The sequence below is a fragment of the Urocitellus parryii genome, chromosome 11 (assembly GCF_045843805.1).
Source record: "Urocitellus parryii isolate mUroPar1 chromosome 11, mUroPar1.hap1, whole genome shotgun sequence".
NCBI lineage: Eukaryota > Metazoa > Chordata > Mammalia > Rodentia > Sciuridae > Urocitellus > Urocitellus parryii.
The window spans coordinates 27,838,366-27,863,497 of record NC_135541.1 but is presented as its reverse complement, the minus strand read 5'-3'; the positions used below and the strand labels follow the sequence as shown (position 1 = coordinate 27,863,497).

Here is a 25,132-nt window from a genome sequence, read left to right as displayed (position 1 = left end):
GATGAAATGCCCAACCCTCACTGCCAAACCTGTTGTTCCCCAGGCCAGGCTTTGTGTCTATTTTTCTGTGTCAGCAGATTTTCTCCATGCAATGCTTTACCCTTCTAACCAATCCAGGCCTTGGTGATAAATTGCCTACATTTACTTTCCAGATACTGCCCAGTGAAACTCTCTGATAGTCCCCTCCCCTGGAACTTCCCCATACCAACTTTATATCATGACATGATTGATTTAATATATATTTATTGCTAAACCCCTGGATCCTGCCCTTGCATGTAAGAGGTGCTCAAAAAATATTTGTGGGATGGATAAGCAAATCAATATGAATGCACTGCATACCAGGTTGAAATAAGAGAAGATACTTACTAATAAAGAAATTAAGGGGTAAGGGTCAGGTAGAGGAGACTAGAATAGAAGCGAGGGTCTTAAAAAGAACCACAAGGAAGTCACGGGCAAACTTGCTGGCTTGGGAGCTCTCTCTATTCTTGGTTGGTTTTGCTTAGCTTCACTTCTCCTTCATCCAATAAAGCAATAATGGCAATCAGAATGAAGACTAGAAACTCAAAGTACCACTAAAGAAAAAAATTTTGTAGTTGTATATGGATAGCATGCCTTTATTTTGTTTAGTTTTATGTGGTGCTAAGGGTCGAACCCAGTGCCTCACATGTGCTAGGCGAGCACTCTGCCACAGAGCTGCAGTCCCAGCTCCTCAAGATACCATTTTGAGCCCTCTCAGGTTACATCTTTAGTTATTTCCTTTTCTTGGTCATTTCCTTTTATCACAGAATCCTACTGATTTTGTGCTGGAGCTGCACCTTGTATTCACCTTGCTGTGATTATAACTGGCTCTTGGTCCCTCTCTCCTCTAGGACTATTGTGGTCCCACGGGAGCCCTTGCCCTAGTTTCTCCCTCCCCCCTCTACCACCTACACCCTGTGACTGGGATTTCTGGCTCCTGGTATATTTTGGTATGGTTGTTAATGATCCCACTGCCAGTCTTTGACACTTCCATGATCCTTCCTTGCCTAAATGGGCATCTCCAGGGCATGATTCCATCCTCATTAGAGTGTGATTAAGGCCCATGGCTCAATGAAAACTGATTCTCTTGTTTGTTCGTCCCTTTCTTCCTTCCTTCATCCAAAAACCAAGTCATCTATTAACCAGTTGTTCTTTTTTTTTTTTTTTAATGTTTATTTTTTAGTTCTCGGTGGACACAACATCTTTGTTGGTATGTGGTGCTGAGGATTGAACCTGGGCCGCATGCATGCCAGGCGAGTGCTACCGCTTGAGCCACGTCCCCAGCCCCTAACCAGTTGTTCTTGAAACTTGCTGTGCTCTGGTCAATGTGCTGAACAGGGAAGGTTCCTCTAGGCTCTAATGCAGAGAGATGCCATCAGAGTTAGAAGCAGGGCCCCAACCCAGTGTGAGGAAGGTTCTCAGGGGAGACTGAGGTTGGAGAAGAGTATTCCAGGCCTGGAGCCAACAGGGAGCAAGCAGAACACAAACACTAAAAGCTTGCTATTAAGAATAAAAACAAGAATAATCATAATTGCAAGGGTCAATTGGATTCTCACAACATATCAAACATTTTACATAATCACCTTATTTCATCCTTACAACCACCTTATAGAGTAGGCATTATAGGACTTGCTTTGGATGTAGAAATAACACAGAGGATAAATGGTAGCTCCCAAGAGATGTTGCTATGGCTTGTCTGCAGGCCACACTTTGACTAGCAAAGTCTTGCAGGTCAAATCTACATGAAATCTGTTTGAAGATGCCTGTCTGCCTCCAAAGTGCCCTGTTCCTTCCTGACTGCTGCCTTCAGACACTACTCCATCACCACTCATTTACCTCCATTCCAATATCTTGCATAATGTGATGGCTAACGACATCCCCAATGAGTACAGGTTGGGTTCTTTATAAAATGTTTTCAAGGGTGGCCACAGTTCTGAGGAGTCCAAAGATCACACTCAGGTCAACTGTATGTACATTTGGTAGCTTTGTGAATTAAAAATTAACACACCAGGCTTCTGAGCCCTGTGTTCTGATAGCTCCCTGGTCAGGATAGCTTTTATAAACTCCTACAGTTCTCCAGACCCATCTAAGTACTCAGCTGCAGGAAAAATCTGACCTGAGCCTGGGAAATGTGAGAGAGACTAACTTGGCTAGAGGATGCTACGGTCCATATATAATGGAGGTTTCTAAACAAAGGGGCTATACCTAGCTAGGGTGACCAGAACTGCCATAGGCCTTTGGAACAGCCTGATGACCCTGGCTGTTCTTTCAGACACCCTTGATGGGCAGGGCAGGGAAAGAAATGTCTGTAGCACCACCTTCTGGCAGGCTCAGAGTCAACTATCTTTTGAAAAAAAGCAAGCAACAGATGCACTCATTGCTCCAGTAACTTGGAAACCTGGCATCCGGTGGTGTCTTTCTGGAACTCACAGTCGGTGGCATCTCCATCTGTCTAATTGCACAAAATGAACCATCTCAGACTCCTTTTCTGCTCTTCTTTTCACCTATATCCTGTGTTTAAGTCATTTCTATTTGTCATTTCTGCTCTGAAATGCCTTCTGACATCATAACTTGCCCCTTTCTAAGGGGCAAATGCCCTCTCATTTACCTTTAATGCAATAGCAATCTCCTAATGAGTTTCCCTGCCACCTGACTCTTTCTCTACCTGCCTATGGAGTGCCTCCAGTCTGTCCACCATGCCAAAGGAGTCCATCTTTACGAAACAAAGATAACATCCCTGCCAGCTTAAGAAGTCTTTCAGGTCATGGATGTGGTCAGGATGAATCTCATGATCCTGGCATGGTGTGGAAGGCCCTTTTCAACCTGACTGTTGATTACCTACCATTTCAATGGGACCTTTCTCTCTACCCCAACACTTTGCAACAAACTGAGGTCTGTGGACTCATGGGGTCTGCAACCACCTCTGTCCTCCCAAGACCGTCTCCTTTCTTTTTCTCAGGTTATTCTCTCTTCCCCTAGTTGGTCCCTGACTACCCTCTATCTACCGTAAGCTCAGCTCAAATGCCACCTTCCCTCAGAAATCTTCCATGAGTCTCTAAGGCATAACTGCACTCTGCTTCCCCCCATTAGCCCACTGCACTGCGATATACTAAATGGAGAAGAGATTACTTGAACCTGGTCCAAGTTTCCTGGGAGGAGCTTCTTGAGGGTAGGGACACCCTCACATTCATCTTGGAATCTTCCATGTCTAACACAAACCTTGCTGTATACGAGGCTCTCAAATGTGAACTGAATGAATGTGTGTCCTAGATGTTTGTATTCCATAGCAACTCTAATTTCCATATCTGCAAGTATGCTGAGAATGCAGCAGGGAGGCCCCGAGCTCCTATCTGAATATACAAATGAGAAAGTGGCCTCATTTTTTGTTATTTTCTAATGAGTAGCTCTCAAATGCCATGTCCATCCCAGCTTTCCTCAGCCTTTGGGATTAAGATGCCAGGGACCCAGCAGCTGCAGACACAGTTTCAGCAGGCTCCTGACAAACTCTTGCCAAAGGAGCAGGAGCACTTGAACACCAGCTGGGGGTCTGGAATCAGTTGTGCTGTCCCTTCACCCACCCCCAGGAGCAGCTACCCTGGCCCTTGTTATGAGGGGTTTCTAGGCTCTCCCACTTGGTTTCTACCTTGGTTCCTATATGCAGTCTTTGTTAAGAAGAAGGGAAGGGAAATGACATTTTTTGTACACTGATTCTGTCCCAGGCCAGTGCCTTGTACTTTACAAAGGTTATCCTGTTCAGTCCTCATAGTAACCACGGGGGTTAGTGTTTTCCTCTCCATTTTATAGATAAGGAGGGCATCTCCTGGAGAAGTCAAGGAATTTACCCATGTTCTGCTGGCCAAAGAGTGGCAGAAGCAGCATAACTCAGATCTACACAGTGACAGTGCCCATTTGCCTTCCATATCCTGGCTGGGAACATGATTCCAAGCTGAGGTTTGCTTGTATAAACCCTGCCATCTGGCCTGGCCCTGGCCCAGTCCTTCTTCAATTTTAACATCAAATAAGGAAACAATTTTTAGCATCCAGAACAGCGGTTCGAAAGTTTTCCTTTAAAAAAAACCTTCCTAACTTTTTGCAAACAGAATCCTACACAGAGTCCCACTGTGATCAGCAAGGAGCCTCTCTGGTTGAGGGGGAATGAACTCTGAGCCTGCCCACAGGGCCCCTTTCTTGTTCCCTATTGTTATCTGAGTCAATTCTCTGGATCCACAGGACTGCAAAGCACCTAGGCTTACAATGCTGCTTGGGAAGACACTCTTCTGGGGACTGGGCTTATGGGAGGGGCTGGGCTGGATAGGAGCTCTGCTGTATCTCCTTTTCTCCCCATCCCCACCCTGGCTTGGGGGGAACAGGAGAGGAAAAGAGGACACGATGCCTGCCCTGTCAGCCTCGTGTGGACTCCTGCATCCTATGACCAGCCTGTGGTCTTCAGTTCCTTTCTTCTCTCCTTTTAGGACTGACATTTGCTTTGGACATCTTGCTTTAAAGGGACCCAGTCTTCAGAGGACCTCTCCGGCCTGTGTGCCAGTATAGGCAGGGCACTTGAGACTTCAGCTCTGACACCTGCTGACAAATATTCCTCTGTCATTCTGGTCCCACTGCCCAGTTTGCTACATTCTAGGGCCCAGGAATCTCTCAGTGCTCTGGGTACTTAAGGCCCCTTGCAATGGCTCTGTGTGGGGCTGTTGGTGCCAAGGGTCCTGCCTACTGGATCTACTCCCCTTTCTGGGCCTCTGACTGCTTTTGTGGCCCAAAGTTGAGTGAGGGTTTGATGGAGGAGGTGGGGCTGGTTGTAAAATGACCTGAGACCAGCCATGCCTGGGTCTGGCCTGAGTTGCAATGTGCTCTGCCTAGCTATGTGTGCACTACCCAACTTAGGCTTTAGTTTCAATCCAACTGCAACCTGTTCCCATTCCAGCATTTTAATTAGGCTATTAAAGAAATGTAAATATAAGAAGGTATGTGTTTTATAAATGTGATTCTGATGTTCTCTTTTGATATTAATTCACCTTAATTGCCTCAGATGATACTGATACCAAACAGAAATCTGGCAGGAGCCTCCTGACCAGCAGTCCTGACAACATGCTTAGGTGAGGTGGCAGTATTGGGGCCAGGCTCTCTGAGCAGCCCTGTGAAGGATCCTGGAGGTTGGGCATGAAGAATTTATTAAGTCAGAGTGGGGCCAGCTCAGGTGGGTGTGGTTTGCTCTGGACCAAGAGATAAGGGTAGAGACCCGTGGCATCAGCAAAGTGAGAAGAGGTAGGAGAGACAGGCGTGTCCTAGCAGGAGTGAGCATCAGAATAAAAAGTAGCAAAACAAAATAAGATGAAACAAGAGTTGGAAACGGAGGAGAGAAGACAGAGTGACTTAGGAGAGCTAAAATACTGTGGATGAAGGTCCTGAGGGACAGGATGGTGAGAGGAATGAGTCAGGACACAGGTGTGCTTTGGATAGAGATGGGGCAGGAAGAGGAACAGGGATGCTGGTGAACAAGGGGGCACAGAGATGCCTAGGAAGGTTCCTTGAGTGGGCTCTTGGCCATGGTCACAGACAGGGCAAGTTCTGAGTGCACAGAGGACAGCAGCCAAAAGGGAGCTGTAGGGAAAGCTAGTGGGTCCTCTGGATGCCTGGGGAGCCCCGAGGATGGTGGTCTCAGAGGGACTCATCTCGACAGCTTGGCCTCCTGGGGGGCAAGGGTGGGTGCTGGTACCTGCATGATGCGGACATAGTCTGTGCGGTGCAGCTCGCTCTCCTTGAGCACCTTCTTCTTGATCGTGGCCAGGTTCCTTTCCAGGTGCTCCCGCTGGCGGGCGTACTCCTGCTGCAGGTCTGTGTTCAGCCCTGCCATCTCCACCTGATGGAGCCCAGGGGATTCTCAGCAAGGAGGGGAGGCTGCAGAGCACAGGGCAGGGCAGGGCTGCAGGGGAGGCTGCTTACCATGTCTGCTCGCTGCACGTACTTCTCAAACAGACCTCGGACCTTCTCCTTCAGCAGCGGGGGCTCCTGGATATATGCCACACAGTTGTGAAGGTCTGTCTTAAACCATTTGACCACTGCTTCCAAGTCCCGCTCCTGCAATTAAAGACATTTACTTTGGGCACGGTGGGCCACATTCCAGGTAGATGGGCAGAGGCTGCAGACAGAGGCAACGGCACAGAAAGGGACAAGAGACATCTCTTCTGTGACTTACAGCTAACTGCCAGGGGACGCACTAGGCACGGGGACCTACAGGGCCTAGTGGCAGCACTGAAACTTTTGTGCACCTGCCTGGGCCAGGCATCTGAACAGCCTACAAGACCTGGTGCTTGATCCTTGAGAGACCATACACAAGGCTTCTTTTATTGGCTCTGGAATCCTTTCAGGACCATGGGGCTTAAAAGATGAAAGGAGGCTCATGTGTCTACTCATATTCCTCTAGAGCCAAGATAGATGGTAACATCACTCTCTGGCAGGTCCCTGGCCAGGGCTTGCGCAGCTCCCCTTATGAGCTCATCTAGTGCTTACCCCTCCTGACAGTAAGGAGACATGGAAGGGTATGGAGATAACCCCACAGAACTGGGCTGCTTCTTCGGCCTATTTGGACTAGTTCCCCCTCTTCAATCATGTTTCTCTGATACATGTTTTCCCTGACCCTGACCTAGAAAGGGTATTTCCTTTCTTTTCACTCTTCTAGCTCTTTATCCATATTCCATAATTTTCTACCTTGCATTACAATAGGCACATGCCACAAGTCACCCATTAGCCTCTCCAGCCTGTGAAGGGCAGAATCTGAACCAGCTCATATTTGTAGCTCAGCAGCTTCTAGTAAATGTTTGATGTGGAGTAAATGCTTGAGGTGGAGGATGGAAATTCAATCTGATTCAGCAAATGTTACCAGGTGGCTAGTGCTGGGGGTGAAGGTTCAACTATGTCCTGTCCCAGGACCAGAAGACTTAGGATGCACTAACAGCTATGGATGCTGGATGAATTTCTTAACCTCCTAATTATTTGGGCTGATTGTCCTTATTTATAAGATAAAGAGACTGGTGCAGATGATCTCTGAGGTTCTCCTAGCCTCATCAATCTTTTTGTCATAAAAACCCTTAAATACTGACTACAAATGCCCTCCTGAGAATGTTCTTCTCCAGGCCAAACAAGGCAAAAGCTAAGAATGTTCCTCCAGTACTGTCTTCCTACCCGTGATCACTGTTTTGTCGTCTCAGATGAATTCTGAAATCAGGCAGCACTGTGGGCAAATAAAGAACTTAAAATGGGAAGAGTGTTTTAGCGATGGGCAGGCTGTCCCTGAGAAGCCAGCTGCCCACTGCAGGCAGGTGCCAGTTTCCAAGTGCAATCGTGCCAGACTCTGAAAATCCTCACACCTTCTGTTTCTCTTTGCGCATCTCTTGATCGGTGGCTCTTAGTTTCTGCCACAGCTCTGTGATGTTCAATTCCAGTTGCGTGTTCTGTTTATGAAAACGCTCCAGCTCAGCTTCCATCTATAGAGAACAAGGGGAAAACGCGCCAAGAAAAAGAAGGTGAGAGCTCGCAAATATATTTGAGAACTGAAGTCTTCCAGTGTATATGTGCCCCAAGATCAGGGTATTATTTTTCAGTTTCCACCTGTATCCTCTGGAACGAAGCCTTTCTTCTTACTCCCCACCATCCTAAAAGCCCCCACCTCCTTGGCTGATGTGGCAATTCAGGGCCATGGATATCTATGGCTTGATGGGAAGTTTCCCACTTGGCCACCTTCTCTTTCCTTAATTGCTGATCCCTTTCTCAAATTCCTTCTAACTCCATGACTCTCAAGTACCGAAGTCTCAACTGTAACATGAGGCAGGTTCTCCAGGGAAGCATCCTCTTTGCTGCTTGGTGTGGTTGTATGAGTGAACCTCACCCTCAGGGGCCGCAGTCATTCTAAAGCAGAAAGCTTAGTCTAAGCAGAGTTTGAGGGACCGGCATGGCTCAGAGGTATACCCAACCTAAGGCATAAAACTGGAAAGAGGAGGTTAAGTCAAAACCTTCATTCTATTGAAAAGGTCTTAAAAAGTATAACTGAGGGGTATCCCATCTTCAAAGGAAGATCAAGAAACCACTAGGGAGCTTCTGAAAGATTTTCTGTACATTGGTTTATTTTATTAACTAAAGATGTGTCAATGAGGGCTGGGTTATGGCTCAGCGGTAGAGCGCTTGTCTAGCATGTGTGAGGCTCTGGGTTCGATCCTCAGCACCAAATAAAAATAAATAAATAAAATAAAGGTATTGTGTCTAACTACACCTAAAAAAATAAATATTAATAAATAGATGCGTGAATGATAACTGAAACTTCCCATTAGGATGAGATGGGCCGTGTGTGAGCTTGCAATGAACTGAATTCCTGCCAAAGCAAAAGGTGATACTTGATTTGCACCCGAAATTTGGTGGACACTAGGATTCCTGTTACTAGGGATGCTCAGTGGTGGGGAATGCTACAGCTCATTGGATGTTTTTCATGGCTGGATGGAGTAGCCTCCAAGTCTATTCCAGGCCCTTTGCTCAGATTCAAGGCTCTTGTCTCTGTGGGCTACCAGAGGCCCCACAGAGTCACATCCATGTTCTAGACATAAAAAGGGATGCTTTTAGAATTATATTTTCTTTGTTACTGGGAACATTGTATTTTGACAGAATAGCCCTTTGACACAATAACCTGGCATAAAGGTGGCACTCAATACATACCTGAGTGAATGGATGGCAGTGTGAAGGGCAAAGGGAGCCATGTGGGTGGTGCAAGGAGAGGGTGAAATAACCTGCCTCCGGAAGAGGAGTGATAAGATAAGCAGGGAGTGTTAGCAAAGCTATGCAGAGCCACCTTGCACAGGATGACAGCAAGGGTTATTTCGGCACAGCTAGAGAAAGAACGTGCCCATTGGAAAGGTCCACCCAGCTGCTGTGGGATTAGGGATGTAGAACTGATTAAGAGGGAGTCTTGTCTTCCGGAAGCCTCGGGACCAGAGAGATAGGAGAAGTAAGTGGGAAGTGAGGGAGCAATGGGAGAAACAGAGAAGGTGAGCAGGTGGCCTCCAGAAAAGGGATGCTTCAGCTGGCTTTCGTAGGAACAGTAAATATTAGAGAACAAAAAGGAAGAGAGAATTGCAGGCAGAGAGCAGCCTACACACAGGGGACCAGAGGCGTGGCAGCCTGGTGTGGTGTACCTTTCCTAGTGGTTCCAGGTGGCTGCAGGAGGGGGCAGCAGGAGAAGGGGAGGAGGAGGGAGCTGGGAAGGTCACCTGAGCTGGGTCACCCAGAACCCAAAGGTAGAGGATCAAATGGTGAGAAGTTTGGCCTTTATCTGAAAGCTCTGGGGGCTGCCAAGGTTTTGCCAAGAGTGGCATGAGCTGCCTGATTTCTTAGAGGCCCTCATGCAGAGGTTCCGGTGAAAAGAGCAAAACTGGGTCCAGGGAGACCAGCCAGGAGGCTGCTGCTGGGGCCCAGGTGAGAGATGATAGTGTCCTTGACCAGGCAAAATGTAAGAGAGAAAGGGGTTTCTCCAATTTGTAGGGCTCCCAAAAGTCATGCCTGAGTGCCTACCGTCAACTGTGCCTCTCTACTATCTTAAGTCAGCAATGACAAGTTGAGTTAGAGTGGAAGAGAGATAACAGGACAGCATTTTAAAAATCTCTGCTATATTTCCCCCTAAGGCAAACCCTCAAATTACTATTTTATAGGAAAAATTATGAAATATGTGAAATTTGAGTATTTATCTAGACTGCCAGAAGGCTAGCTTAGTAGTTGGAAGAAGCATCCTTTTCCTAGCTCGGCTTCCATCTATAGAGAACAGGACTCCATCTACGTTTCCATGTTATTCATCATACTCAGTAATTCTCAATGTAATGGGGGAGGGAGAGGGTGCATCCCCACCTCCTGCTCCCACAGGATATTTGGCAATGTCTGGAGACATTTTGGGTTGTAACACCCTGGGCAGGGGATACAACTACCTCCAGTGGGGAGAGACTAGGGATGCTGCCAAATGCCCTACAATGCAGAGAACAGCCCCCACAACAGGTAATCAATAGGTTGATGTTGAGAAACCCTTACTAGATGAATAAATTAATAATTGGAAACCCAAACAACAAGGATCCAGAAACCTTTCCCCTAGGAAGGAGAAAGGGGCCCTAGAGTTGACAGTGAAAAGCTGGAAAAGTGTATATGAGGGGTGGTACCTGAACCAAGGAAGGCTATATGTTCATTCAGAGGTCTCAGCTATACACATGAACCAAGGGTTGAGGCCTCCTTCCTGCAGAAGAGGAACTTCACAGGAGATCTGCAGTGGGTGGGCAGAATAAGTCTGATCCCCAGAGGAAAGTTCCAAGGCCAGAGGCCCCTTGAAGGAACCAGACCCAGATATCAGCCCTGGTGACATCTGGCATGGGGAGGAGGTAGGAGGGGCCTTATTAAAATCATTCCCAAGACACAAGCATATACCCTGCTGAGTATCAATGCCATGCTTGGCCCCTGTTACTGCTTGGGAAAGTAATAATCCCCCATGTATGCTGGGATGGAAAGTTAGCTGAGCTTTAGCAAACTGTGATCTTAAATCCAGGTGACAAATATGTCAAATGAGGAGAGAGAATTAGGACAGTGATTTTCAGGGGTCTGTGGCATACTGACCTTCCAGGAGAAAGGGGGCTCCAATCTTTCTCTTATCTTCTTGGGATGCTGCTATAGTGTTCTTCCAGAATTTATATGTTGAAACCTAACCCCCAAGGTAATGGCATTAAGTGATGGGGCCTTTGGCAGGTGATTAGGTCACAAGGGTTTTTGATTCTCTTAATGGACTCGGTGCCCTTATAGAAGAGGCCTGAGGGAGGCTGTCAGCCATCCCCCTTTGCCCTTCTGCTTGAAGGCACAGAGCAGTTGGAACTATGAGATATAGGCCCTTCCAATATGGAATCTGCTGGCCCCTTGTTCTTGAACTTCTCAACTTTACAACTGTGAGCAATTAATTTCTGTTGTTTGTAAGTTACCTGGTCCAAAGTGTTTTGTTACTAGAAGGACTAATCAGTTGCCATTTTTGGGCCCTGAAGTCATTCCAGAATGGTAGGAGGCCGTGAGAAGGCAGCTCTGTAGTCAGGTGAGTTGAGAGAGAACAGCCTACAGCTGCTAGGGACACAGTCACTGCCACAGTCTCTAGATTCCTTTGTGCCCCCATCCCTGGACCAATCCCCACCTAGTTTCTTTACTGAACCTCCTAGAGAAAAGGTGTCTTTTCACTGGGCTGACCAGCACCCGATTCTAGCAGGGTCATCAGTGGTGACATACTTGTACCTATTCTCCTTACTTAGCACAACCAACTAGAAGATGGAGGGGGAAGCAGGATCCTATTTTGTCTAGAGTGGTCAGAGAAGGTTCCCTTGAAGAGGTGACATACAAGCTGAGACCTGAAAGATGCAAAGAAGCCAGTCACGTGACAATTTGGGGTCAGAGCCTTCCAGGCAGAGGGAACAGCCCTGAAGAGATCTTAGGATGGAAAAAGCTTGGCTTGTTGTAGGGTCTGTCAGAAAACTGGTAGATGGAACAGGAAACAGAGGCTGGAGATGAGACTGGAGAGCTAGGGAGACGCCAGGTGGTGCAGGGCTTGTGGGACTTTGGATGTTATATTCAGGGTGGGATAGGACACCATTCATTAGGGCACTTTTGCTCTGACCACTCCCTGGAGACCAGGCTGAAGCCTGGAGTAGAGACCAGATAAGAAATGGTGGAGGCTTGGGTGAGGATAATAGCAGCAGGGAGGAACAACGGATTTGAAATATCTTTTGAAAATTGATTAGATAGATGTTAGTGATGGTTTGGATATCGGCTTAAGAGAAGGGATGAATTAAGAAAGACTTCTAAATTTCTACTTTAAGTAACTGGGTAGATCACAGTACCATTTTCTTTTCTTTGTGCATTTGAGACAAGCACTCTACCAACTGTGCTATATCCCCAGCACCCTCACTGTACCATTTTCTGAGAAAAAAAAAGAAACTGGAGAAAGGGTGAGGTTTTAAAATCAAGAATTTGGAGAGGAAAATGGAAGAAAAATAAAGAATTCAATTTTAGATCAACCACAGACCTCACTGTAAGCTACTTTCTGCCCCCTGAAGGGAGGCTGTGAGGTAGATACATGTCACAAGGGAATGCAATGTGTAGGGGTCCAGGGGACAAAGGGGAACACTTATACCTCACTGAACTCTCAGAAACGCTTGTCCAACTGATCTTGCTTCTAATCTCTCCTCTCTCTACCTTCATCCTGTTTGCTTTACAGAACATATTCTTAACTGTGTCCTTCTTGGCTCAAGAGTCTTTGAGGACTTCTTATTTCTTATCAGATTAAGTCCAAACACCATGCCCTGGCCTGGGCCCCACCGATTCCAGTTGAGAAACATTGAACTGGTGGGTTGAGCCGGGTGATGAGGCCGTTGGCTGAGTATACACTGCCCTCTGGTGGTCGAAGGCCTGGGGCTGGTGTGCTGAGGGTAGGCAGGGCCCCAACTTATCCCAGAGCCCTACAGCAAGCTTAATTCTGAAGCATTTTACTTTCACACCACTGAGCCCTCAGTTGCGCCAGGGCTTTCCTCGTGGCATGTCTGTGGAGTGGAGGCTGCACATACCTAGGGAGCGGAGAGGGACTAGAAAGGAGAGTTTACTTTCATTCCCGAGGCCAACTTGGAGTAGCGAAGGCAGAGAGAGGGTCTGAGAGGCTAGGGTGTCGCAGAGGGCTCTCACCTCCTGAATCTGTTCCTTCATCTCCTTGATCTCATTCTCTCGAGGTTCTATTTGCTTCTTCAGCTCTTTTATTTTGTAGTCAAGCACAAACTTGAACTTCTCTAGTTCTTGATTCTTCTTTTTCAGATCATAAATTCGTTTCTCCTAGGGGTAAGATGAGTGAGAAGTGAGAGATCACAAGGCCCTGGCACGTGGAATCGCTTTAGGGCAAGGAGTATAAATCCTGTGACTCTCCTGATTGAGGAAGCCCAGTCTTCTCTGCTCACTGGGGATACAAAGGCCAACTCTCCCCCACCAGGTCACAGCACTGATTCCTTAGCTTCTGTGCTTGCATATTGGGTTCAAGAGTTCAGAATTTACTTGTGGCCAGGAACCTCACTCACTCACTCACTCACTCACTCACTCACTCATATATAGGTTTCGGGCAGCTGCATCTCCTTCCCACACTGCAGCTCTTCTACAGTGTGACCTTGATGCTTCTGTAGCAGCAGGTACAATCAAAGTTCCTCCCCTTGCATCTGGCTAAACTTAAGACTTACTTGTCATTTAGCAAATATACCTGAAGGGAGGCTGTGTGTCTTTCAAGACTCAGTCAGAAAAGTCACATGGCTTCTACATGAGTCTACCCATTTTATCAAACATTTACTGAATGAACATCTTTTGCCAAGAATTGGAATGCCAAATATGGGTGTGGCATAATCTGTCCCTCAGGAGAAAACAAGAGCTAGGAAGGCAGATGTGGAAACAAACACAACTTCAAGCTGTGATAAGTGCTGTCAAGGAGGGGTGGTCTGTTTTGAGGGTGCTTGGCATACCCTGCTGGAGTATCTGGTGGTGGCTCCCAGGGGAAGTGAGAAGTGGGGGCTGGGGGGCTGGGGAGGAAGGCAAGGAGTTCAAGAGTTCAAAATTTACCTTGTAGTCCAGGGTTGGCAAACTTAGCCAGGGCTAAATTTGGCCTGTTGCCTAATTTTGTCAGGTCTTATGGAACACTGCCAAGTCCATTCATTGGTATTTTCTTTATGGGTGATTTCACACATGATCTTTGGCCTCTTTCTTGTCTGAGAATCTGAAGAGAGCTTTGAGGCTCCCACCCGAAAGCCCAGACCCATACACAAACATTCATACAGAGAAATGGCTTGCAGGTACTATCTCATTCAATCCTTATTAGACCCCTTGATAGGGGTCTAAGAAATGAAGACTTGGAGAAGTTGCCCAAGGTGCAATGCTGGGCCTGACACTGAAGCCCATGTTCACCCACAGGACGATTTCTGGCTAAGACAATAGATGCAGAGTGTGTGGAGAGGAGTGCATGGAGTCTGGATTTGCTCAGAAGGATGATATTAAATTTTGCATGCTGAGATGGTATGGCCCTTAGAATGTGTGTCTGTGTTCTGAGTGCTTTGTGAGAGAGGCATCCCTAAAAGTGGTACAAGCTTCCTGGGGCACCCAGGAGGTACAGGTTCAGCCTCAGGGGAGTCCCTCTCTGACCAGGGGGACCATGTGGGCAATATATTCACAGATAGATACCTGGATCTGGGAGGGCAGGGGCCTTGGAGTCAACTGACTGGGTTCCTGTCCCAAGTCCATCCTGTATACACTGTGTGACCTTGAATACTCAATCTCTTGGAACTCAGCAGCCATTAACACTGCATTGCTCATACCCTGGGGTTGTTGGCAGAACTGAGTGTGCCATGTTGACAGAAATCAGCACAGTGCCAAGTACACCACAGGCACCTTGCTGACCTCTTATTCCCAGAGATCAAGTTAAATACATGTGTTCCAAGAAGCCAGGGGCCCTCTCTTTTCCAAGCCTTGCCCTCATGGCTTGGGTCCCTCTGGACTGTGGCTGGGTAGGACAGGAGATAGTCTTCACCTTGTCTTGAATTGTCTCATCTCTCTCCTGGATCTCTCGTTTGAGGCCTTGAATGTCTTTCTCTAGGGACCTGATGACTGCCTGCAGCTTCTCCTGCTCTCCCTTCAGCATCTCAATGTCGTTGGTTCGCTCTTCGATCTCCTTCTGCAGGCTGCTGAACTGCAGATGCAAATAGCAACAGCAAAGACCCCTGAAATCTTGGAGCTCATCTCCACTCCTTCCAAACCATGAAAAAAGCTCCCCATCACTGACCAACTGTGAGCTGGACCGCCTCTCTTCTGTCAACTGAAAACTCTGAGTGTACAACATTTCTAAACTTTGGGGGGAGTGAGTTTTTGCAGAATTTAAAATGGCTCAGAAATTTCCTAGGCCAAATAGATGATGGAATAATCTGTCTAATAATGCCCAGGTCCATCCCCTGTATGTGAGGATGGCCTCTTTCTGCACAAGAGGCTCCTGATCCTTGCATGGACTCTGGGTCTTCCATGATCACACTGACCTTAAAAAGTTTGAATCAGTGGCCCACCAAGTTCACAGATGCTGGCCCTACCCAATGGGCCATCTTAGTCATGTCCAAGACTGTCCTTAGACTTCCTAGCAGTATGATTTCTAATATGAAGAAACAGGAGCTCACTTTGAACTTGGCTTCTGTAAGGCTAAAGGTTTTGGTGAAACTGTGACAATTCCACAAGGAACTGTGAATTGAATAGCCCTTCACTCAATCACCAGTGAACTAAAAATACTTGCTCTACCTTGTAAACAAAGCTCTTCTACCTGTCTCCTTTTCCCACCTGTGGAGCCTGAACGGGAGCCACCAGAGCCCAGGACACTTCCAGACTGAGAAGACTTTATTTCTATTTCTAATTGATCTTACTTGGAAGTGAAAGCCCAAACAGAGTCTATCAGCCACAGGGGAGCTCAACATCACTGCCAAAAGGAGAGAGGCCAGATGGCTGCCTTTTCAGAGGATGTGGCAAGGTCTGTCTGCCTCCGCAGGAGCACCTGCCAGTGCTCCTTTCCTAACCTTCTCACTGGAGGTGAGGACGTTCAGGTGAGAACTCTGCACAGCACCCAGGGCTTTCTATTCACCTGGCCCAGCTGTTTCTGCAATCCGGCCCTTGCCCATTCCCAAGTCTCTCAGAGAACAGCCTGATACCTTTTTCCTCATAATGCCTGTTTCTCCCTTGAGCCGCAGGTTGGATTCCTTCTCTTCCCGAAGTTTTTTCTCGTACTTGATTTTGATATCTTGGATTTCTCGGTCTTCATCTTCTTCAATCTGCTTCTTGGTCTCTTCAAATTCCCGCAGCTGCTGCCTGACATCCTCCTGGGCCTGGCTCAAAGAGAGAGAGAGGGAGAGAGTGCAATCATGGGAGAAGGGGCTCACGGATGCCTCTGTGCTAAGAATGCCTGGGATGAGACTAGTCGCAGAGCCCTGTCATGGCAAATGGGAGATGAGTGTTATTACAGAAATGGAAACTGAGGCCATTTGTCTCCTGACATGTGCACTTTCTTCCTGTTTCCCATATTTCCATCCAGGTCAGTCCTCGGGCTCCATCACTTCAACCACACATTTAGCAACATCCCCATATCCTGTTTTGCTTCTGGTCTTGACACCAGCACCCAGGCGTCCTGTTTTTCCTTCACGGAACTGTGACAGCTGTAATTTTATATTTTTTACTAAATTACTTACTTTCTCTTCCATTAGATGTAAGTTCCTTGAGGATAGAACCTTTTAGCTCATGCCCACCACTGAATTCCCAGTGTATAGCACATATGGGCACACAGTAGCTACTCAATGAATAGTTGCGAAAATACAACTGCTCTCCTTAAGCCAACCCATCCTGCCTTTTCTCTATGAAAGGGAGGCACAGTGAGATCTTAGTTCCTGAGAGTACCTCTTCCAGAAGGGTGGTTTTCTCTTGCAGCTTGGCCTCATAAAATTCAGTCAGTTCCTCCAGGGCTTGGCTCTTGGTCTCATCATTATCTCGCAGCTGTTTTTCATACTCTTCCTGCATCCTTTGGGATTTGAGTTGTAACTCCTGGTATTTCTCATATTCTAGAAGCAACTTTTGGTTGTTGCAACATTCTGGAGAGAAACAAGAGGGAAGGTATTTAAGATATATGAGAAGACCAGCCTAAGGGGCATGCAGCAACCCTGGGTGCTTTCCTACCCCTTCCATGCAGCCAGAGTAGCGTCTCTGGAACCAAAATTCCATGCCTTCAGCCAACTCCATCCCTCCTGCCCTAGGCAGAAATGTTTCTAGGAAGGTGCAGAGGGATGTTTGAAGGTTCAAGGCCAAGAAGACTAGCCTGAGTATGCAAAATAAGTATTAGTGTCCTATTTTTACAGAACAGTAAGCTGAGGTTTAGTCAGGTTAGGTGTCCCTAGAGCACCCCGCAAGTGAGTAGTGAGTCTGGGACCCAGGCAAGTCTATATCTCCTACTGGCAATGCAGTAGGTGTTTTTGTGTTTTGTTTTGCTTTTTGGGGGGGTACTGGGGATTAAACTGAGGGGCACTAGACCACTGAGCCACATCCCCAGATCTATTTTGTATTTTATTTACAGGCAGGGTCTCATTGAAGTGCTTAGGGCCTCACTAAGTTGCTGAGGCTGGCTTTGAACTTGCAATCCTCCTGCCTCAGCCTCCTGAGCTGCTGGGATTATAGGTGTGCACCACCATGCCCACCCTATAGTAGGTGTTTAACATGGTTTTATGGAAGAAGTAAATACACAGGAGTGAAAACCACCGTGAATTCTGGGGGATGAATGTAGCCTGACCATAGACAGGGCCACATTCCCTGGTACTTCTGCTGTGTCTGGGGGACTCCTGGCATTTTCTCAACCTGTCTCCTTCCAATGCCAAGCAGCCACCCTCAGCCCTCATGGCTTCTGCTTGTAGGCTCACCCAGGTCTTGCAGCTCCCGGTTCTGTTTGTCTAGGAGGTCTTCTATGCGCTCACGGTGACTTATATCCTGCTTTTCTTTTTCTGTTCTTAAAACCTAAACCGTAAAATGACATTTTCTGATTTCTGCACATCTGCTGAAGGCACCACAGGATGAGAAATAGTTTTACAAGTGATACCCTCCTTTGCTCACAAACACACACATTTCTCAAGCCCTTATTGTATTCTATGGAATGACGCATGCGCTATCACTTCCTCCTTATTTGCATTATATTCTGCTCTGAAAGTTCTATACTTTCCCTGTCTATATCCTTGCTAATAAATGGGTTTGTGAGTGATGAGTTTAGTTTCAGATATGTGTCAAGTGAATTTTGGGGTGAAAAAGTAGAGATTCATTCAAATACCCTGTTGCCTGCACCTTACTCTCAATGAACTCCTTGGGATTAGCTGTGAGCTTCTAAAAAGTATCTTCTCTACTGGAGCAGGACAGATCCTCACAGGCTGAGACACTGCCATCCCAGGACTTAACTTTGTGCTAGGCTTATGTGGGGCACCAAAGAAAAATGTTTGTTGACTAACTGAATGGAATTACAAATGAATGAATGAATAAAATCAACAGCCATGGTTTTTCAGACAAACTCTCTGACCCACAGAGATAACATACTAGAACAATTTTTCTTGAGCAAAAGATTGGGGGCTTCGGATGAGAAGATCAGATAAATTTTTGTAGAACAAAAACAAAACTATGTAATTATGTAACCTAGACTATGTAACTTTCTGACAATCTAGAAATCAATATTCTGCTAGTTCTTTCTTTCTATACTTTTTTCTTGCTATCTTTTCATTTTGTTTTAAAGTAAGATTTTCCTGATTACAAAAGTAATGAATTATCTATCACTGCGGAGAATTTGGAAACTATGGAAAGGTATAAAGAGCAAAATATAAAGTATCTATCATCCCAACATCCAGAGATAGTTACACTATTATCTATTTTATTTTACCTATTACCATAGTGATAGAGAATTTTATATTCTTTTTTCTACTTAGTGCCTTACTGTACTCTGATGATTTCTGACATTATCAACAGTGCTTTATGTTCTTTGAGCATAACTTGGGCAATACATGCCAGCCCCATGTTGAGCTGAGTAGAAATTTCTCTGGCTTGTGGCTGTTGGTTCTGTCTCTCAAACAGACCTGGTTTTTGGTTTTCAAGGACTCCATTTCCTGGAGGAACTTGTCTGTAAGCTCCTTAATCTTCTCAGAGTAGTTCATATCCTTTAGTCGAAGTTGATACTCATTCTCCATTTTTAATTCTTCCACACGAGTCTTTAGCTCCAACATAATCTGAGCCTTTGGGAGAAGGGCAGAGAATCAAGAGCTTTCATAATGGGGTGAATCAGAATATTTAAACCTGTGACCTTGACCTGAGTCCTGCAGCTCTGTCTAGTTTCAAACTCAACATGTCTCAGGTAGAGCTTATCATCTTTCCCCACAAGATTCATTCCTCTGTCCCCACAATATGCACTCGTGGGCTCCACTGTGTGCTAACAACTCTCACATCTCCTTCATTCAAATTGGCTCACATGTTACCTGCTCCATAAGGCCCACTTGAACCCCACTATTTAATCCTGCCACCCCCTTCCTATTCCCACCATTTCCTTCATGACCTCCCCTCGGGCCCTCTTACTGTGCTCTACTTTGGGTCACTTCCTTAGATCTTGGCACTTTCTAATATACTATATAATTTACTTATTATTTTGTTTTCTCCCCATTAAAGCTTAAGCTCCAAGAAGGCTGGGATCTTTGCTGGTTTTATTTGCTGATGTTATGGTTTGGAAGTGAGGTGTCCCCCAGTAGCTCACATATGAGACAATACAAGAAGGTTTGGAGGAGAAATGGTTGGGTTATAGCCTTAAACCTAAGCAAGTAGAGGCAGCTGGGGTGTGGCTGGAGGAAATGGTTCACTAGGGGAGTGATTATGGGGTAAATATTTTATCTGGCGAGCGGAGCCCCTCTCTCTCTCTCTCTCTCTCTCTCTCTCTCTCTCTCTCTCTCTCTGCTTCCTGATCATCATGTGAGCTGGTTCCCTCTACCACACTCTTCTATCATGATGTTCAGCCTCACCTGGAGCCCCAACGAATGGAGTCAGCCTTCTATGGACTGAGACCTCTGAAACTGTGAGCCCTCAAATAAACTTTCCTCCTCTATAATTGTTCTGGTTGGGTGATTTAGTCACAGCAGTGAAATTGCTGACTAAAACAACTGATGTACCCCAAGTACCTAGAACAATGCCTAACACACAGTAGATACTCAAAAGATATTTGTTTAATCACAATCCTTGCCCCATGGAACTTACATTCCAAATAAAAATATAATTAAAATGGGATAAGTGCCCAGAGCTGGGTAGTTCTCAGTACTGTTAGTTGTCCATCCTGATGCATTGTATACCCATGCTGGCCTCAGTGCTATTACTTTAACATAGGTCCTAATTCTTCTGCCTGGACAACTCCTGTCTCCACTGTCCTCCCTGATGCCAGAGTTTTCTAAAACTACTCTAAACACATACACCTCTCACTTCCTATGAAGTCAATGTTGATGGCACAGTGGGTGAGGACACAGGAGTTTTATTCTCCCTCACCTTGATGACACCCCATGCATCCCTATCAATCATCTTTACTTGTCTTTCCCCTACTGCCTGGGAGTGACTAGACCACAAGGAATGTGTTATGCTTGGCTCTGCACATGGCTATCATGCTAATGTGGACCTGGCATGTAGGAAACACTGAAATGAAGTATGAACAAAAGTTGCATGTACAAAGTCAGGGAGGTAGGAGCGAGGATGTACAGTCAGGGCCCTCATATGACTTGGTGACAATAGGAGGCAGCAGGAGAGGAGGCTGAGATTGGGCAAGTTTATCAAGGTCCCTGTAGGCCATGTAGGAAATTTATACTTGAGGGCTTCCAAGGGTCTTCAACTAGCTCGATTAAGCTGACTTTGATGTTATAAAGGCCTCTCCAAAGACAATGTGCAGCCTGGACCACTTTAGAGATGGAATGAAGGCAAGGTGATTAGTTGGGGGACAACAGCATGGTCCAAGTGAGAGATGGTTAAGGACTTGCACAGTTATGGAGGAGGGGAGCAGAGAGGCATGGGAAGACTAGAGAGAGATATTTTGGAGAAATGGTGCTAACTGGGTGGGGGGGGTGGAGGTGAGAAGATTGTGCATGAAAACTTTTTCCCCAGGTAGAGTCTCCAGGACCTGAGGATTAGGCTTGGCCTGTCTTGCTTCACTGCTTTCTCCCCAGAGCTCAGCATAGAACCTGCAATGCTGTCAGCACTGATAAATATTCATCAGATGAACAGACGTCTGTCTTGGACTAATGGGATACATTTATAAGTGGGAAAGATTCAGTTTGGATATGTGACATTTGAGGTAACTGCTCATTCCATGTTGCTGTAATCTCTCCAATGCGTGAACCTTGTCAAGATGCTTCCTAACTTATCAGTAGTGGGGCCTTATGAACAGTTTCAGTCTAAAATGTGGCTTAAAAGTCCCTCATGATCTCTCTGATTCTCTCACCACCCTTTCTCTCTGACACACCCTCTATTCTCCAGCCACAGCCACGGGTACCATCTCTCCTAGAGTACCTGACCCTCATCCTCAGCACGTACTCATTCCTCTGTGTGGAACGCCCTTTCCCATTTGTTCTGGAAGGTTGTGTGGGGCTCACTTCTTTTGGGTCAGAGTCCTTCCCCTGTGTTCCCACAGCATCGTTCTTTCATAACATCCACTCTCATTGATTTCTCTATTTTATTTTACCCAGCCCTTCTCTCAGGATATAAGCTGAAGGACTTGCCATGTCTTTTTCTCTGTGTCATATCTCTGTCAATATCACATGGAGAATGAATAAATGAAAAACGTAAAGAGGGGGTAAATCCTGGGCTGACAGAGAGTTACAAAGAATATAAAGGAAAAAAAGAAAGAGCTGGCAATTCTGGGGAATGTGACTTTTAAGAGACAGGTGGAAGAGGGGCCAGTAAGGAAGTAGGGGAGGAGGAATCAGAGAGGTTGACCGGTCATAAACAGAGTGTGGTCATACAGATGTTGAAAGAGAAGGGAGCCAGGAAGGGAGTCTCCCGTTTTCAGCCTAGCAATAGTGCTGTCAAGCATAGCTGTGGGTCAGCCATCAGCTCAGACACCTTCAGGCCTTGGGTTCAGCCTGGTGTCTCCTACTTGGCTTCTTTTTTACACCACGGTTAGAAAACAGAAGAAAACAGAGAGAAGGAAGGGAAAGAGACAGTTGCTTGCCATAAGGAGGCCAGGCTGCCTCTCTCCCTTTCTTTCCCCTTTGTCTTTCTGCAGGAGGTTTGAGGGGGCTCTAGTGGGCATCTCCAGGAAACACTAGAGGCCTATCACCCGGCTCTGTGGCTGCCTTCGCATTGCTGTTCTCACAGTTGTTCTTGTCTCCAGCCCCTATCTGGCTGTGAGCTTCCTGACCACAGGGCCCAGGCCTGTCTTTTCACATGTGCACCCCTAATGCTTAGCTAATGGCAGATATTCAATAGTACTCTTAGATCCTTGATGAGCAGCAATGAATGCATGACTCTCAGATTCTCCATGAACCATCCAGTCAGCTTCTCTTAGGTAGTGCAGCACAGAGCTATGCAATCAAAACTCCAAAACCACATCTTTATGGAATGCTTACTGCATTCACAGGAGGGATGTCCCTTGGGCATAGTGATGAGGAGTGGGCTCTGGATGAAATCTGGATTAGAAAACTGGTCTACACATTGCCAGCACAGTCACTTTGGACACAGCACTCTACCTCTCCAAACCTGTTTCTTGAAATATGGGATCAATAACAGTATCTTTTTCTGAGATGTATTGGGAGATATAAATGAGAAATACTTATAAAGTAGTCAGCACAGTGCCTGCTTCTTTGCAAATGCTGGTTATTTTTATACTTATGGTTTTATTGTCTGGTTAAGAGTTTTAGGAATGTTTCCTACATCCTTCATTTCTTTTATTTTTTTAAAGGAGGTTCTCAGTACTAGCAATGACTATGTTTCACAGAAACAACTGGTATATTTGGTTTGTTGGTATATTTATTGTCTTCCACATGCCTAGCAAGAACTAGAAACTATTGGTCATACAGGAGAATTGGATGCCATGGTTCTGCTCTCAAGGTAGCAAAAGAAAGCAGGATCAGTGGATCAAGGTCAAGATGACCACATGGAGGAAGACAGGCAGTGTGGGGGTATAAAAAGAATCAAGTACCAGTGAGAAGGACAGTCACAGGGTACAGCCAGGCTGAGGAGGACCTCAGATGCTGCTCTGAGGAGCTGGAATGCAGTCTGGTAAGGATTTTCCTCTTCATTGGGCCCAATTCTTACCTTCTCTTCCATGTCTGTTTTAGTCACGAGCACCTCTTCAGCAAAGCCCACCTCCCTTTCCCGCTTGATTCCTCGGCCATCCTTATCGAAGACCTTCCAGGTGAACAGACAGCCATCCTCAGCAGTAGTCAGCAGGTACTGATCATCAAAGGTGAGCAACATCTGCAGGGTAAAAGATCATAGGAAGCTTTTTAGGGCCATAGATGACCAGGGTGACTGTGCAAGGCCTCCATCCATACAACCTGGGAACAGCCTCATAGCAAGGCAGACCTGGTTCTGGGTAAGAATGAGGCAGATGCCCTCACAGACTTCTTTCTGTGAATGAATGAAAAGAAGCAAGGCTATAGCTACATTCCCCGTGGATTTGAACTCTTGAGTGAAATATGACCTAGAATGTATAAAGAATTCTTAAAACTCAATAGTAAAACAACCTAGCAATCCAAAGTGGGCAAAAGATTTGAGGACACTTTGGGGAAGAGGATATATAGATGGCCATGTATGCACATAAAAAGATGTTCAACATTATTAGTCATTAGAGAAATGCAAATTAAGACCATGATGAGATATCACTACACACCTATTAGAACAGCTAGAATAAAAATTGTGATAATCCCATGTGCTGGCAGTGATGTAGAAGAACTGAAACATTGCTGATGGGAATGTAAAATGGTACAGTGACTCTGGATAAGCTTGGCTGCTGCTTAAAAAATTAAATACCCACTTCCCATCAGATTCAGCAATCATACTCCTGGGCATTTGTCCCAGAAAAGTGAAAATGAAAGCCCACACAAAAACCTGCACAAGATTGTTCAGAGCAGCTTTATTTGTAAAAGTCAAACTGGAAAAAAAATCAAAATATCCTATAAAGGATGGATGATTTAACAAATTGTGCTTACTGTGGAATATAACTCAGCAATAAAGCGAATCAACTATGAGTACACAAAGCACCTTGTTAGATCTGAAGAGCACTATGCTGAGTGAAAAACCCACCCTCAGAAGGTCACATAATGTATGATCCATTTATATACAATTCTCAAAATGACAAAATTATAGAAACAGAAAAAAAGAATGGTTGGTAGGAATTAGGCATGGTGGGGAGGGGTAGGCATGACTACAAAAGGGTGGCAAGAAGTGGGTCTAGGTGGGGAAGGAGCAATTCTGCATCTTGACTGTGGTAGGTTATATAAATGACCCATGTGATGAAATGACCAGGCTCACACTCAGGCAGTGGACCAGCGCCAGTTTTCTGGTTTGATATTGTACTAGAGTTACATAAGATGATCACTGGGGTAAACTGGGTGAAGGCTATACTGGCCCTCTGTGCTGTCTTTAAAATTTCCTGTGACCCTGTAATTAATACCTAGTAAAAAATTAAGACAAAAGAGTTAACTATAAAAAATGCCTTCTCATAATTAGCAATGTGCAGAACTTTAAAAATAGTAATACTCTTTTACTTAGGAGTTCTATCTCTGTCTAGGAATTGAGCCTTAAAAAATTGTCAGAGATGCACATATAAATTTGCAGACTAGGATGTTCATTATAGTTCATAATGTAAATGCCTAGTTGAAAGAGAAGAGTTAATAACTTATGGTCCATCATATAATAGGATATACAAACACACACACACACACACACACACACACACACATATATTCTACCATGATGTATATATATGGTCTTTTATTTCTAAAATAGACATGCACTGCTTCTATAATAGAAATTATTTTATTCATAAATAGTATATCTTAAAAGAAGAAGGGGAATATATTACAATAAGTTACTTTGGATCTAAGGCCTAGGCTTAGCACAGGGATATTTCATTTTATAATAAAAATACTTTCTTAATAAGAACAATGCCTACAGGTAAGCCAATATTGAGTTTGGAACATATTAAAAACCTCAGGTATTCATGTCATTCAATCTGAAATGAGAGAGAAGGGAAGGGAGATGATACACATTTTTCCCAGGTCCTATTTTTAGTAAACTACTTTTTTTTTTCTATGAATAACCTTTAATTTGCTTTTGGGTATGCTTTCTTTTTCTTTCTTTTTTCTTTTTTGTGGTGCTGGGGATTGAACCCAGGACCTTGTGCATGGGAGGCAATCACTCCCCTACCAACTGAGCTATATCCCCAGCCCATATTGGGTATGATTTCTTGGAAATCATCTTTCATGTCAGAGAATTATTTTTTATTCACATT

The 25,132-nt window shown here is 45.5% G+C and overlaps 1 protein-coding gene across 1 annotated transcript in view; it reads right to left on the bottom strand.

Annotated features, from left to right (window-relative positions):
• The window catches only part of Cfap57 (cilia and flagella associated protein 57), a 69,837-nt gene that overhangs the window by 14,720 nt on the left and 29,985 nt on the right, over nt 1–25,132 (bottom strand). The window contains exons 11-20 of the mRNA XM_026397759.2: nt 22,933–23,094; nt 18,732–18,887; nt 17,541–17,634; nt 16,531–16,721; nt 15,792–15,965; nt 14,636–14,794; nt 12,763–12,906; nt 7,398–7,514; nt 5,974–6,108; nt 5,747–5,890 (exon numbers count right to left, since the gene is read on the bottom strand). Coding sequence (XP_026253544.1) covers nt 5,747–5,890; nt 5,974–6,108; nt 7,398–7,514; nt 12,763–12,906; nt 14,636–14,794; nt 15,792–15,965; nt 16,531–16,721; nt 17,541–17,634; nt 18,732–18,887; nt 22,933–23,094 — 1,476 coding nt within the window. The remainder of the gene's footprint in view (nt 1–5,746; nt 5,891–5,973; nt 6,109–7,397; nt 7,515–12,762; nt 12,907–14,635; nt 14,795–15,791; nt 15,966–16,530; nt 16,722–17,540; nt 17,635–18,731; nt 18,888–22,932; nt 23,095–25,132) is intronic.